General features: G+C 51.5%; 3 protein-coding genes and 2 pseudogenes across 3 annotated transcripts, besides 17 other annotated features; all 5 read right to left on the bottom strand.

The window, feature by feature from the left end:
* Positions 1–799, bottom strand: Tc00.1047053511595.59 (trans-sialidase, putative; the record flags this gene model as incomplete). The annotated part of the gene is made up of 1 exon (XM_802381.1): positions 1–799. A coding segment is annotated over one exon (799 nt), but the record flags the coding sequence as incomplete, so codon positions are not given.
* Positions 1–1817: a sequence feature (heterozygous, non-Esmeraldo-like haplotype).
* Positions 1804–1831: a microsatellite.
* Positions 1818–9705: a sequence feature (areas not merged during assembly with more than two copies in the genome that could not be assigned to a particular haplotype).
* Tc00.1047053511595.50 lies at positions 2099–3205 on the bottom strand (annotated as a pseudogene).
* Positions 2837–2894: a sequence feature (GA-rich).
* Tc00.1047053511595.39 (mucin TcMUCII, putative) lies at positions 3671–4183 on the bottom strand (the record flags this gene model as incomplete). Its single annotated transcript, XM_802380.1, has 1 exon — positions 3671–4183. The coding sequence occupies one exon, from the start codon at positions 4181–4183 to the stop codon at positions 3671–3673; it is 513 nt and encodes a 170-aa protein (XP_807473.1).
* Positions 7523–7548: a microsatellite.
* Positions 7811–8950, bottom strand: Tc00.1047053511595.30 (mucin-associated surface protein (MASP), putative; the record flags this gene model as incomplete). The annotated part of the gene is made up of 1 exon (XM_802379.1): positions 7811–8950. One exon carries the CDS (start codon positions 8948–8950, stop codon positions 7811–7813), a length of 1140 nt encoding a protein of 379 aa, XP_807472.1.
* Positions 8279–8339: a microsatellite.
* Positions 8576–8650: a microsatellite.
* Positions 9706–10628: a sequence feature (heterozygous, non-Esmeraldo-like haplotype).
* Positions 9816–9849: a sequence feature (AT_rich).
* Positions 9902–9929: a microsatellite.
* Positions 9980–10016: a microsatellite.
* Positions 10197–10228: a microsatellite.
* Positions 10435–10471: a microsatellite.
* Positions 10500–10611: a sequence feature (T-rich).
* Positions 10629–11431: a sequence feature (areas merged during assembly that could not be assigned to a particular haplotype. This can correspond to areas where the two haplotypes were merged or to regions with more than two copies in the genome that were merged during assembly.).
* Positions 11432–11764: a sequence feature (areas not merged during assembly with more than two copies in the genome that could not be assigned to a particular haplotype).
* Positions 11765–13209: a sequence feature (heterozygous, Esmeraldo-like haplotype).
* Positions 12070–13209, bottom strand: Tc00.1047053511595.10 (annotated as a pseudogene; the record flags this gene model as incomplete).

Here is a 13209-nt window from a genome sequence, read left to right as displayed (position 1 = left end):
GCGTACCGTCCTTCATCCGAACACCCGATCCGCCGCTGCCAATCAGCCCTGTCAAGGATTTGTGTTGTGTTTCAAAATGGATCCACGGGATAACGTAAGCGTCGCTCCAATAAATTCGGTTGCCTCTGATCGCATCATTACTGACGTTGCCCCTCGCCAGCAAAAGTCCCCATTGAGCCTCAGAAGAGGTCTGATGAGTAACTTCAAAACTGTAGCTTCCAGCAAACATGTAAATATCACTTCCCTGCACGACTGTTGTTGGTCGGCTCACATGTACTTTCTTCTCACTCTGAGAACCAGCCGAAACTTCTGAATGGGAGGCACAATTCTTTTTGTCGGATGGACATTCCACCAGTACTTGTGTCTTCACTCGATCTGTAACCAATTCTTTTAATTCCTGGCCAGTTAACGTCAAGAGCTCCGAGGCAATCCCAGTAAAGCCGCTTTCATCCTTCAACTGCGCCTCGGCAACGGCAAACACATCACCGTTCATCTCAACAAGACTGGGAACACGGAGCGAACTCACTGCTTCCCCATCTTTTGTATCTCTCCAATCAAAATATTTCTCCGTTTCCGATCCCTTTCCTGACCTTGACTCCTTACCAGCGGACGCAGCTCCACTGCCGCAGAACATCATCATGACGAGGAGGAGCAGCGCCGCGGAAGCAAACACACGCCGGGACATGTTGGGCCTCTGCGGCTCACTCTCTCTTCCTTCCCTCTTCCTCCCGCTGGATCCGGTCACGCGGCGACGGTTGTGTGTGCGGGGTGCCTTCACTGCAGCAACACGTGAGAACATATAAATATGTGTGTGTGGGCGGTGTGTGTACTGTTGTTGGTCCTTTCAGTGCCCTCCAATTTCACAGTAGCGATTAGTCGTAAATTCCTCCTTGTGTGAGTAAGAAATAAATGAAGAAAACATGAATAGAAAAGAAATACCCAATAAAAAAGGTACAACAGTAAACACAGCCACCCATCCACAGAGAGTGGCACCATCATCCCCGCCGCAGTCACTCCCAACAACAACTCACGCATACAGACACACGGAACAGGAGACGGAGAAACAGTGCACCGGGAACACACAGCGACGGTCACCACCAGCAGCAGCAGGAGTCACGGCGGGTGCGTCGTTATTCGCCGCGCGCCACCACACAACGAAAAAGGCCCACACACAAATCGACTGGCGGAATGCAAAAGAGCACGACCGTCCTCCACAGCACCGACGCCTGCAGCCAGTCGTTTTGCAGCTGCCTCCAAAGAACTCGGAAATCACCCCGCACAGCCGAAGAATCCTCTGTCGGCAAAACTACTACAAGAGAAACACTTCGGCAGGTGCAGCTGTTGGACGGGAATCGATAGGTATTCTTCTCAGACACCATCAATGCCACACCATTCACTGGCTGCATGCCGCCAACATCATGCCAGCAACATGTCAAAGAAACAAAACGCGGCTTTCTTCCCTCCTCGCCAGGGCCGCCGCATCCAGCATCTTGCGTGTGCGTTCTCAGCAATCACGCCGCTCTACAGGGTATGCATAATGGCGTGTGTGTGTGTGTGTGCTTGTGCGTTTGTCAGCGCCTATAATTGCAGAGCAGCTGTGCGGCACAAGAGAGTCCAAAGAAAGCAACGGAAGAAAGAGAGGCAGATAGCACACACGCACAAATTACTCATATCATCACACACACGCAGCCCGCGGAATGGGTGCTCTCAACCACAAAACAATGAAAAACAAAAGAAAAAGCCGAAGCGTGGGACGACCAGCGCACACACTCTCATTGCTCCCGTAAAGCGAAACACACACACAGGGAGAGAGAGAGAGAGAGAGAGAGAGGTCGCCCACTCAAAGCAATAAAAACAAAACAGAAAAAGTTACGGTGCTCCGCCCATGCAGCCAGGCAGGACGGCAGCGGTGTGTGTGGTGCAAAAGAGAGCACCAACGGGCATGCATGGGTGTGCATGCAATATATACAATGGGCACATTATGTGTGTGCTTCGTGGGGTGAGGTGAGGGCGAGAGTCCATGCAAGGGGACACACACAGAGAGTGACTGAAGGACGAGTGTGTGTGCGGGCGGTGCACGGCTCTCTCTCCCTCACTCTCACGCGGCCACCACCGCAGCAGCAGCCGCGCACACAGCAACAGGAAGAAGAAGCAAAAGATGGGAGGTGGTGTGGGAGACAACGGTGCTGCTGTCACTGTCGCCTGTACGTGCTGTGTCATTTGTTATAGCTGTGGCTTTGACTGATGTTTCCTTCCTGTTGCCATGTTTATTTTCACCTCGTTTTGCACCTTCTGTTACTGCACTGTTAGCTGTAGGGTTATTCTTCGGCAATCCTATTTGAGTGCCCCTTTCTGCGTCAATATTAGAGGCATCACCAACAGCTAAGTGCCGTGGTTGTGTTGATTCAGAATCACCGTCAGATTCTCTATTCTGTTCGGTTAGTGCGACGGAAACATTTTCCTTTTTTTGTGAATCATTGTTTGGCTCCACGCCGTCATTGACTCCTTGAGACGTTTGCTCGGACACGTCATCTTCAGAGCTCAGCTTTTCTTTTTCTGGTTCTGTTCTTGGGTTTTCCACTGGTTTTTCATTTGTTTTCAGTGTCGCTGCTGGTGCTCCTTGCAGTGAAGCTGGTGGTGCTGCTCCATGTCCCTGTGTTGATGCTGCCGGCAATAAAGGCGCTGGCGGTGATTGTTCGCCAGTTCCTTGTCGTTCCCCTTCTGATGGCGTTGTTGCTGATGAGTGACTTCCCACTTTCGCTGAACCATTGCCTGCCTGTCTTGCTTGTCCTTCGCTACCTTGTCCATCCGGCTACGCTTTTCGTTCTTCAAGTAATTCTCCACTTTCTTCTCCTCCTGCTCCTCCCCCTATTTGTCCTTTCTCTGCTTCTCCTTTGTCGTCCACTGATTTGTCGGCCGTTGGTGTTTCTATTTTAGAATCCTTCCTCTGATTATCAACCGCCTCATTTTTTGAATCCAACGGTTCCTCTGCGTTTTGGAGCCCTTGACTGACTTGGCCTGAAGATTCCTGTTGTCCGGTATTTCTGCCTGCGGGTCCAGGCGGTGGCCCCTTTGCTGGACCTTGACTTACATCGGTAGTTTCAGAATCATCGGCCTTTGACACTTCCACCGCACATACGCCGCACCACAGCACGCAGAGGGCACACACCAGCAGCAGCACACGGCCAGTCATCATCATCGCCATCACTCCTGTCACTTGCGTGCAGCCTTCAGCACAAACTAACAACACGTCAACGCAGAGTGAAAGCAAAAGGACACGTCACACAGCCACGCAACAGCCACCGCACAGTAACAAATGGCAGCAGCGCTGCAGAAGCAAGCACAAAACACGAGACAGTTGAAATCAGTACGATTGCAGAACTCGCGCACCACCGCGTAAAGAGAAGTTTAAAAGCAATAAAAAAACAATAATTAAAGAAAGAAAAGAAAAAAACTAACCAGAGCTCCAGTGCGCATGCATATGAGTGTGTCCGCGATGCGTTCAACGTGAGGGATACAGGAAGCAGCGCGGAGCACACAGCAGAGCAGCAGAAGCAAATGAAGCAAAACGATCATTATAATTACTCTTACTTTATACATCGGATCAGATTAGACGTACACATGTCCCCGTGGCTTTGAGTGCTGGCAAGCACAGCCCACACACACCTCTTCAGCCCACAGCGGTGTACGCCAGCGCGCATGCGGCGAGCAGCAGCGGGGAACACACCCACGCAGAGCTGCTGAGGCTGCCATCGATTTCGCGAAGACGTGGCTGTTTGAGCTTCGTCTTATTATCTGGGGCTTCAGTAGTCGTAATAATTGGCGCCTCTGTAGTCGTAGTGGGTGCCTTTGTCGTAGTGGTCGTAGTGGTTGGCGCCTTTGTCGTAGTGGTCGTAGTGGTTGCATTTGGTGTCTGCAACTCAACGCTGTCCTCTTTACCCTTTGGGGAGGCAGACTCCTCATTTTGTAAACCTCCCTCACCGGTCCTCTCATTTTCCGGTCCCGCATGAGTGTCCGTACCTAAATCCAGACTCAGATCGGCATCGTCTTCCTCTTCGGACTGAGAGGACAACGAAATCGAGCTGGCAGATTCGTCTTCAACAGTATCAGCCGCGCATACGAACGGGCAGCAGCACAGGGCGAGCACCAACAGGGCGCACAGCAGACGGCACATCGTCCTCATCGTGAGTGTGGTCGTTCAGTGGTGTGGAGCTGATCTGCACAGTGAGGGACATGGAGAGCAACAGGGGAGACGAGAGGTGCGGCAAACACACACACAGAGGGTACACCACATGAGGAGAGGGCAGCAGCCAGGCATGCACCGTACGCCGCACACCACGCACGACACACACTCCAATCCACGGCAGCAGGCACGCACACACACAGCCCTGCCGCAGCACCAACACACAGATGGAAGAGGGAGAAGCAAACAGGAGCGGCACACAAGGCTCCACCGCATGTACATATGGCGAGAGCGGTCCGTCGTGACGGCACTCCTCACGGAGGGTACGCACACACACAAGAGGAGGTGCAGCGCACACAGCAACACAAAAGCAAAGTAAAAATAAAAAGGAATGATCCACGCACACCACGTGGATTGTTGGTCCACGGAAAGTGCAGCCAATATTCACCAAAAAATAATTCAGTTGCCTTTGGCCTTCGTTCATATCCAACGCACACCACTTCATGCAGGCCCGGCCACCACCGCAGCAGTAGCAGCAGCACAACCAAAAAAATATGGGCGCAAGGAATGGAATGAAGCAAGCAACCATTTATTTGTGTTTCTGTTTAATGTTGGCCGATGTCCGCATGCGCTGTTTTGTTTTGCTTTGCGGAGGGCAAACCTTCATGCCTGGGTCGTGTGTTGGGGATTCCTGCAGGGTGCACAATTTTTCTTTCCTCTTGTGAATGTTGCTTGTGTTGGTGCAGCCAACAATTCGGTTTGTGTTGTTCCTTCCTTTCGCTGGTAAAGTGTTGCAATACATGCTTTTGTTTTCCTTTCGTTGCTGTGGCACCTGATTCCTCACCGTTTATTGCGGTGGAAATGAAAATATGTGAGTGGACTCCCACACACCAGAACGCACCTTCGCTCCTATTTATTGGTGCATGGAAGGGCATGTGTGTTTGGTGGTGTCTCGGCCATATATTTTGTGGGTGTACATTCCCCTGCAGGCTGAGGGCGGGGTGACGCTCCGTCGCGGTGCACTTCCCTCGCATGCCGCCCACTGTGATTCATCATGCATCACCCCCTCTCACATATTCCGTGGTGCCACACCGCTGATATTATTGCAGCCGCTGTGATTCCGCGTATTTCACGCATTTGATTGTGCCACAATACATCCGCTCGTGTGGCCGCCGCATCCAAACAGCGGTGCCCAACACCGTGAGCGGCAATCCACATCCTTGCATGTCCCAACGCAGTGGTGTTGGACTGTCAGCCAGGCGTCAGACAACAGGAGCGTATTGTGCTGGCAGTACAACACACGGAGCCGCAGTGAAGGGCTCGGGCGGGGACGCATCTATTTGTCGCAAAGCAGTGAAAAGGAGTCGGGCAAAATAATGCCGGCTGCATTCACGACACCATATCCACAGCCAAAGCATGCGACGTGATGTGTGTTTCACTGGTGCTGTGAAATGCCTGCAGACGACGTCACTAGTGGAGGCACACCACCCATGATCAGCGGACAGACAATAATCGGCATGGGAGGCCACAAAAGGCAGCAACGACGCCAGCAGCAGGAGCAGCTCTCTCTCTCTCTCTGTTGCCTCCGAGAAGTAAATATTCCGCCAGCCACAGCCGACTGTGCCATCGTGACACTCCATGCACGTCGTGGCTGCGTCAACACATCCTGTTCCCTGCAGCGCCTCAAAAGATGCCTCACTCCGTCCACTAAGTGCATCGGTGTGGGCCGTGCCTCGGCTGTTCGTGAGGACCACAGCGATGTGAGGGTCACCGAGTCGCAGCACGTTTGCTGTGGCGTTGTTGCATGGCACCTGCACACACACGCAGCGCCTGCATCCCTCCCTTTTGTGTCCGCCCTCTGCCGAAGTGGCCACACACACGGGCAGCAGCAAAATCGCTTCACCCTCGACGATCCAAAATCAACACCGACATCCCTCGCGACGCAAACATCTCAGTTGCCAGCACGGGCTTCCTGCTGCTCTGCCATCGACGCTAAAACACGGCACAGTGCACGCACTTATTTTCCTCGTGTGCAGTCAGCCGTTTGTTTCACACATTCTTCGATGAGCTGACGCCCACAAAAGCACGCCACAAAAGGCCACTGTGATCGCACACGCTCTTGCGATGGGCGTCGGTGTGTGCATGGATCCGCTGCTCACACGTGCTGGCAGGCAGCCTGCAGCCGGTGGCCTCGTGCCAGTCCATCGGCTCCAGCACGGAAAAAGGAAACGGCCTATTCCCGATGCACTTATTCCCGCCAGCAGCACCAACACGCTGGTCGCAAGCCGTCATTCCTCAGCACATCCAGGAATGCCGAAAAGTGACGTGGAACCGTCAGCCAGCAACGCCACAATCCCGCACACATGTCGGCTCCACCAGAGAAGACACACAAATCACAAACAACACCCTTCACATGTCATCCGAACATCATTCCGACACACCGCGACACACCAAACAGAAGTATTCGTCACTCCAATGCACCTCCCCACACAATCAAATACTCCACGCACCACGCATTGCAGCATGTGGATAAGACTGATCCGAAGAACATTTGTTTAGACGGGTGTGAGCTGCTGCAGTGGAAAGTAAACAAAAGAGACGAGCTGCCAAACACCAAAAAGAATGCCGCGACTGGCCGCAATTCAACTGAAAGCAGCCACTCAAAGGAATTCAGTTCTAATGCCCTCAACCTCCCTCCTTCCCCCACAAAAGACCCACAAAAGCCCCACAAAATTAACATCAAATGCACTGTTAAATAAAGCCGCCGTGCAACACAAAACAAAGCCGCAGTGCCTCCTGCTGCCATCCGGGCCGTTGTTGTCGCCTTCACGGGAACAGACGCCCATTGGCTATTTAAAACAACGCTGCACACCTGCAACGCATCTCCTGCGCTTTGAGGCGCACGTGCCTCACTACCAGCAGAGACGCCCACGCACCGTCGGTACGCACCACATTGTGAAGGAAAAAAGAATACGCCAGAGTGACAACGAAGCACCCGCTGGCAATCGCGTCGCAGTCATCATCACAGGCAGCACCAAAACCGCTGCAGTCAACTGTGGGTGACGTGCATCAACTGCCGCATGGCTTATTTGGAATAAAAAACGCGGTGGCTTTACAAGAATACAAGTAGCTGCCACTTCCTCAGCAGGATAAACGATGTGAAAACAAAAAGAAATATTCAGTCATATGCAGTCAAAGCATGCCGCAAATCAAAAAAGCAGAATCGGTGCTCTCAACCACAACACAAGTAAAACAATGAAAAGAACAAAAGAAAAAGCCGAAGCGTGGGACGACCAGCGCACACACTCTCATTGCTCCCGTAAAGCAAAACACACACACAGGGAGAGAGAGAGAGAGAGAGAGAGGTCGCCCACTCAATGCAATAAAAACAAAACAGAAACAGTTATGGTGCTCCGCCCATGCAGCCAGGCAGGACGGCAGCGGTGCGTGTGGTGCAAAAGAGAGCACCAACGGGCATGCATGGGTGTGCATGCATATATACAATAGGCACATTATGTGTGTGCTTCGTGGGATGAGGTGAGGGCGAGAGTCCATGCAAGGGGACACACACAGAGAGTGAGTGAAAGACGAGTGTGTGTGCGGGCGGTGCACGGCTCTCTCTCACTCTCACGCGGCCACCACCGCAGCAGCAGCCGCACACGCAACAACAAGAAGAAGCAGCAAAAGAGGGAAGGTGGTGCAGGAGACAGCGGTGCTGCCGTCACTGTCGCCATGAGTCGCAGTATCATTTGTTATAGCTGCGGCTTCAAGAGTTGCTGTTTTATTTGTATTTTCTTCTTTATTTTCACCTTGTTGTGCTTCTTTCGTCGCTTCACCATCAGGTGCTTGATCGTGTTTTTGAATGCCTTCTTCATTTCCTTCGTCAGCGTCATTTGTAATGGCACCTTTGGAAGCTGAGGGTGATGTTGGAGTTGATTCGGCGTTAACTTCTGTTGGTCCGTCTGTTTTGGTGACTGTGGTGGGGATGGTTCCTTCTTTTCGTAAGGCACTTCTTAACTCCATGTCGTGTTGAGATGCTTCTACATGTTGCACTGAAGGGTCATCTGCAGAGGAGGGGTTTTCATCTTTTGTTTGTGTTGTTGTTGCTTCTGCCGCTGCTGCCGCTGCTGCAGGTGCTGCAGGTGCTGCAGGTGCTTGTAGTGTTGGTAATTTGAGTCCTTCTTCCTGGGCGGAGCCATCATCAGAGCGGGGCTGTCCTTTCGCTGGTGTTGCATTTAAAGTTCCTGCTGGGTTTCCATTCAGTGTCGTTTTTAATGGTTCTGATGGTAGTAGTACTCCTTCTTGCGGCAATGTTAATTGGGATGTTTCTTCGCCTTCAATTGGACCTTTGAGTTCCTCAATTTCTTCGGTTTCCCCTTCTGCATCAACACTTTCCCCTTCTTCTTCTTCTTCTTCTTCTTCTTCTTCTTCTTCTTCTTCTTCTTCTTCTTCTTCTTCTTCTTCTTCCCCTCTCACTGTGCTTGCTGGTGATGCTATGATCACACCATTATCCTGGTTGATGCCATTTCCCGTTTGTGCACCCAAAGACTGATTACCGTTTTCGGAACCTTCCCTGACTGAATCCTGCGTTACATGTTGTTCAGCGCCAACAATACCAGAAATAAGCTCTGAACTGTCAAATGATTCATCTTTTTTCATTTCGGTACCTTTATCGACATTGGCCTCCGCCATCACCATTGCAGCACCGCAGCACAGCACGCAGAGGGCACACACCAGCAGCACACGGCCAGTCATCATCATCGTCATCACTCCTGTCACTTGCGTGTAGCCTTCAGCACAAACTAACTCCCCGTCAACGCAGAGTGAAAGCAAAAGGGGAGAGAGAAGAGACACAAGTCACTGAACCATGCACCGTCCCATCCAGCAATGAGAGTCACGCACCAAAACAACAACAATGAGAGGAGTGCTGATCGATTGCCCCCTTCCTCACACCCTCACAGTCACTATTACCGTCAGCGTTACTACTCCCTCTTTAGAAAAACTCACCGGCATGCCGCGCTCACCTGCAGCACGTGTAGCCCGTCATCCTCTCCTGCTGCGTCTGCCACCTCCCCCCGCAGTCCAACAGCTCCGTGTCATCCACTTCTTCCATAGCCTACGGCATGCCACCGCCACGCAACTCACACACGTGCTCCATGCGCTGCATGTTGTTCTCCTCCTTGTATTTGTGGCGGCACCGCAAAGTCTTGCAGCCGGCGGCATCTTAGTGCTGGAAGAAGTACGGCGCAGCAACCGTGCGGGTGTCCGTGTGTCTGTACTCGCGCTTCAACTCGTCCAGCAAGAACGGGCTCGGCGGCAGCTATTCCAGCGGGTTAATTTTCTTCTTCCCCCGTGAAACCGCGGACGCCTCACGGGGCCCTCCAACGGCGTCACGCCATGTCCCATGAGGTCATGCGCACCGCCCTCTCATGTTCCCCTTTCGTAGCCACAGAAGAACGCAGCAACCACATGCAATTGCCGGCAAGTTAGGACCATCCACGTGCAATAAAACGTTATATGTGTCGTGCGAGGGTAGTTGTATGTCTACAGAGACGTGAAGGCAAAAAAAAAGAAAAAAGAGAAGGCAGCCATGCCAAGAAGCAAATATGCACATAAGTACCGCAGAAGTCACAAAAAAAAAAATTTTCATAAATATATATATATATGGATATATATGGTACAACTCAAGTCTGCAGACAAATAAAGGAACAAGTACGGAAGAAAAGAAAAAAAAAAAAAAAAAAAACTACGCACTCAAAGCAATTTTCACGCAGATCGTTAAATGTAAAAAATTGCATAATAATAATAATAATAATAATAATAATAATAATAAGTATCATTATTACTTTTGTGATTGTTATTTTACAAAAAAAAAACAATAAATACAAAAAATGTCATGTAATATCTTCCATACAATATCCCACAGCAGTACCTTTGTATTATGCCTGAATAAAGACACATATAAATAAATAAATACACAGAGAGCATACATACACACACAAAGAAAGCAAACATACATACGTACGTATATATATATATATATATTAGTTTAAGTCTTTTTCAATTCCCCACTCTCCCCTTCACGATATGAACACGCCTCATTTATATTTCACTGCATAACATCATGCAGCACTCGACCCAACTGCCATATTTTTTTAAAAATTTTGTCCCCTCGACATTCATCCACAGCGTTATGTAGATCGCATACAACATCTATCATAAATTCTGGACGGCATCAGTCAGTAAACCCAATTATTATTATTATTATTTATTATTTATTATTATTATCAAAGACATTAAAAACACATCAACACAAAAAAATAATAATAATAAGTATAATAGGTATACAAAAAAAAAAAAAAATTAAAATTAAAATTCATATAAAGTCATACATACAAAAATAAAAGGTCAAAAATAAAATAAAAAATTTATAAACCCGCCAAAAAACAGCAATAAAATATGTAAAAAACCATCAGAATGTAAATATACGCTGTACCGCTGGAGACAGCAACAACGCCGTTTTAATATCAGTAAAGAGCCGCAAAACCCCAAAGCCCCAGCAGAAGTAACAGCACCCAAGACACATTCTCATGCACAAAGCTCACCTCTTCACTTTCCACCCGCGATTGACTCTAAGAATTGGAGCTGCCACCTCTGCTTCCTTCCTCGGACGTACCCGCAGGCATGGAGCTGCCTCCTCTGCTTCCTTCCTCGGACGTACCCGCAGGCATGGAGCTGCCACCTCTGCTTCCTTCCTCGGACGTACCCGCAGGCATGGAGCTGCCTTCTCTGCTTCCTTCCTCGGACGTACCCGCAGGCATGGAGCTGCCACCTCTGCTTCCTTCCTCGGACGTACCCGAAGGCATGGAGCTGCCTCCTCTGCTTCCTTCCTCGGACGTACCCGCAGGCATGGAGCTGCCACCTCTGCTTCCTTCCTCGGACGTGCCCGAAGGCATGGAGCTGCCTTCTCTGCTTCCTTCCTCGGACGTACCCGAAGGCATGGAGCTGCCACCTCTGCTTCCTTCCTCGGACGTGCCCGAAGGCATGGAGCTGCCTCCTCTGCTTCCTTCCTCGGACGTGCCCGAAGGCATGGAGCTGCCTCCTCTGCTTCCTTCCTCGGACGTACCCGCAGGCATGGAGCTGCCTCCTCTGCTTCCTTCCTCGGACGTACCCGCAGGCATGGAGCTGCCACCTCTGCTTCCTTCCTCGGACGTACCCGCAGGCATGGAGCTGCCTTCTCTGCTTCCTTCCTCGGACGTACCCGCAGGCATGGAGCTGCCACCTCTGCTTCCTTCCTCGGACGTACCCGCAGGCATGGAGCTGCCTCCTCTGCTTCCTTCCTCGGACGTACCCGCAGGCATGGAGCTGCCACCTCTGCTTCCTTCCTCGGACGTACCCGCAGGCATGGAGCTGCCACCTCTGCTTCCTTCCTCGGACGTGCCCGAAGGCATGGAGCTGCCACCTCTGCTTCCTTCCTCGGACGTACCCGAAGGCATGGAGCTGCCTCCTCTGCTTCCTTCCTCGGACGTACCCGCAGGCATGGAGCTGCCACCTCTGCTTCCTTCCTCGGACGTGCCCGAAGGCATGGAGCTGCCACCTCTGCTTCCTTCCTCGGACGTACCCGAAGGCATGGAGCTGCCTCCTCTGCTTCCTTCCTCGGACGTACCCGCAGGCATGGAGCTGCCTCCTCTGCTTCCTTCCTCGGACGTGCCCGCAGGCATGGAGCTGCCACCTCTGCTTCCTTCCTCGGACGTACCCGCAGGCATGGAGCTGCCTCCTCTGCTTCCTTCCTCGGACGTACCCGCAGGCATGGAGCTGCCTCCTCTGCTTCCTTCCTCGGACGTACCCGCAGGCATGGAGCTGCCACCTCTGCTTCCTTCCTCGGACGTACCCGCGGGCATGGAGCTGCCACCTCTGCTTCCTTCCTCGGACGCACTCGCAGAATAAGAGCTGCCATCATCGTATTTTGGGCCTGTCTCGCCGACCATGAGCCATCTTAGATGCTTGGAATTGAGTCTTCGGTTATACAAACGGGCGTTGAAGAGTGACAAATGGCTGGACTCTGCAACTTCCCCACTCTCCCCGTGGAATTGGATGTGTGAAATACTGTTTGTTTGGAGAAGAGACCCCTTGTAGGTGCCAAAGTAAGCCTTCCTCGCGTTAACGTAGAAATCCCAATGGCCCGTGTCGTGTCGCAGCACTACCTGACACGGTTTTTCTGGGTCCCACCCTGTTGAAAGTATTTGTCTACCGCCACTATGAATTACAGTCATCCACCTCCCATCATGGGTGTAAAACACACCAAATAGCACAGTCTTGTCATTGTCATCCATCACCACACGAATCAAAGGAATGGGGGTGCGTTTCTTCGGCCTATCGTGGATGACCGCCATCACCACTAGAGTGAACGTTTTGTGTAAGAAATGGTACGGTTGATTCTGTCCACTTCGGGCAACAGGCCACCCCGCCCCTGCTCCGGGTCCTTCAAACGTCACTCCATTGGAGAACCCTCTCACCGTCCCATGAACAGTTGCGTTCACGCAGAGGTACTCGTCCATCCACTCACTCCCAGTCGACAGACCAGACAAATAGCCAACAAGCCCGTCAGTAAGAATGGGACGAATACACATGCCCCTTCTCACCGGGTCGATAGTGGCAGTGGATCTGCACGTTCTTAGGGCTTCATCCAACTCCTGCCACCTCTTCAACACAGTCTTTATCCGCTCCAGCTGCGTAGTCACGTGCACAGCAACAAGACCGTATGACCCCTCACTCTTATTCTCGTACAGCGAAATCAGATTGCCCCCACTGCTATACAACAGGGAACTGGCAGCAGCGTCATCAGCTGCATCGGATATCGGCCCAGCATCATGCACACGTGCACCGTCCGTCACCCAAAGATGAAGCCGACCCCTACCATTTTTCTCCTCCAAATACACTGGCGTGGTAACAAGCAGCACTTCCCTTCCCTCAATGGTTACGGTGGTGAGGCCACAGCGAACGCCATACCCTTTTCGACCATACGA

The sequence above is a fragment of the Trypanosoma cruzi genome, genomic scaffold (assembly GCF_000209065.1).
Source record: "Trypanosoma cruzi strain CL Brener 1047053517145 genomic scaffold, whole genome shotgun sequence".
Classification (NCBI taxonomy): Eukaryota; Euglenozoa; class Kinetoplastea; order Trypanosomatida; family Trypanosomatidae; genus Trypanosoma; species Trypanosoma cruzi.
The sequence above is the reverse complement of the archived record's forward strand: the minus strand, read 5'-3'. Positions and strand labels throughout refer to the sequence as shown.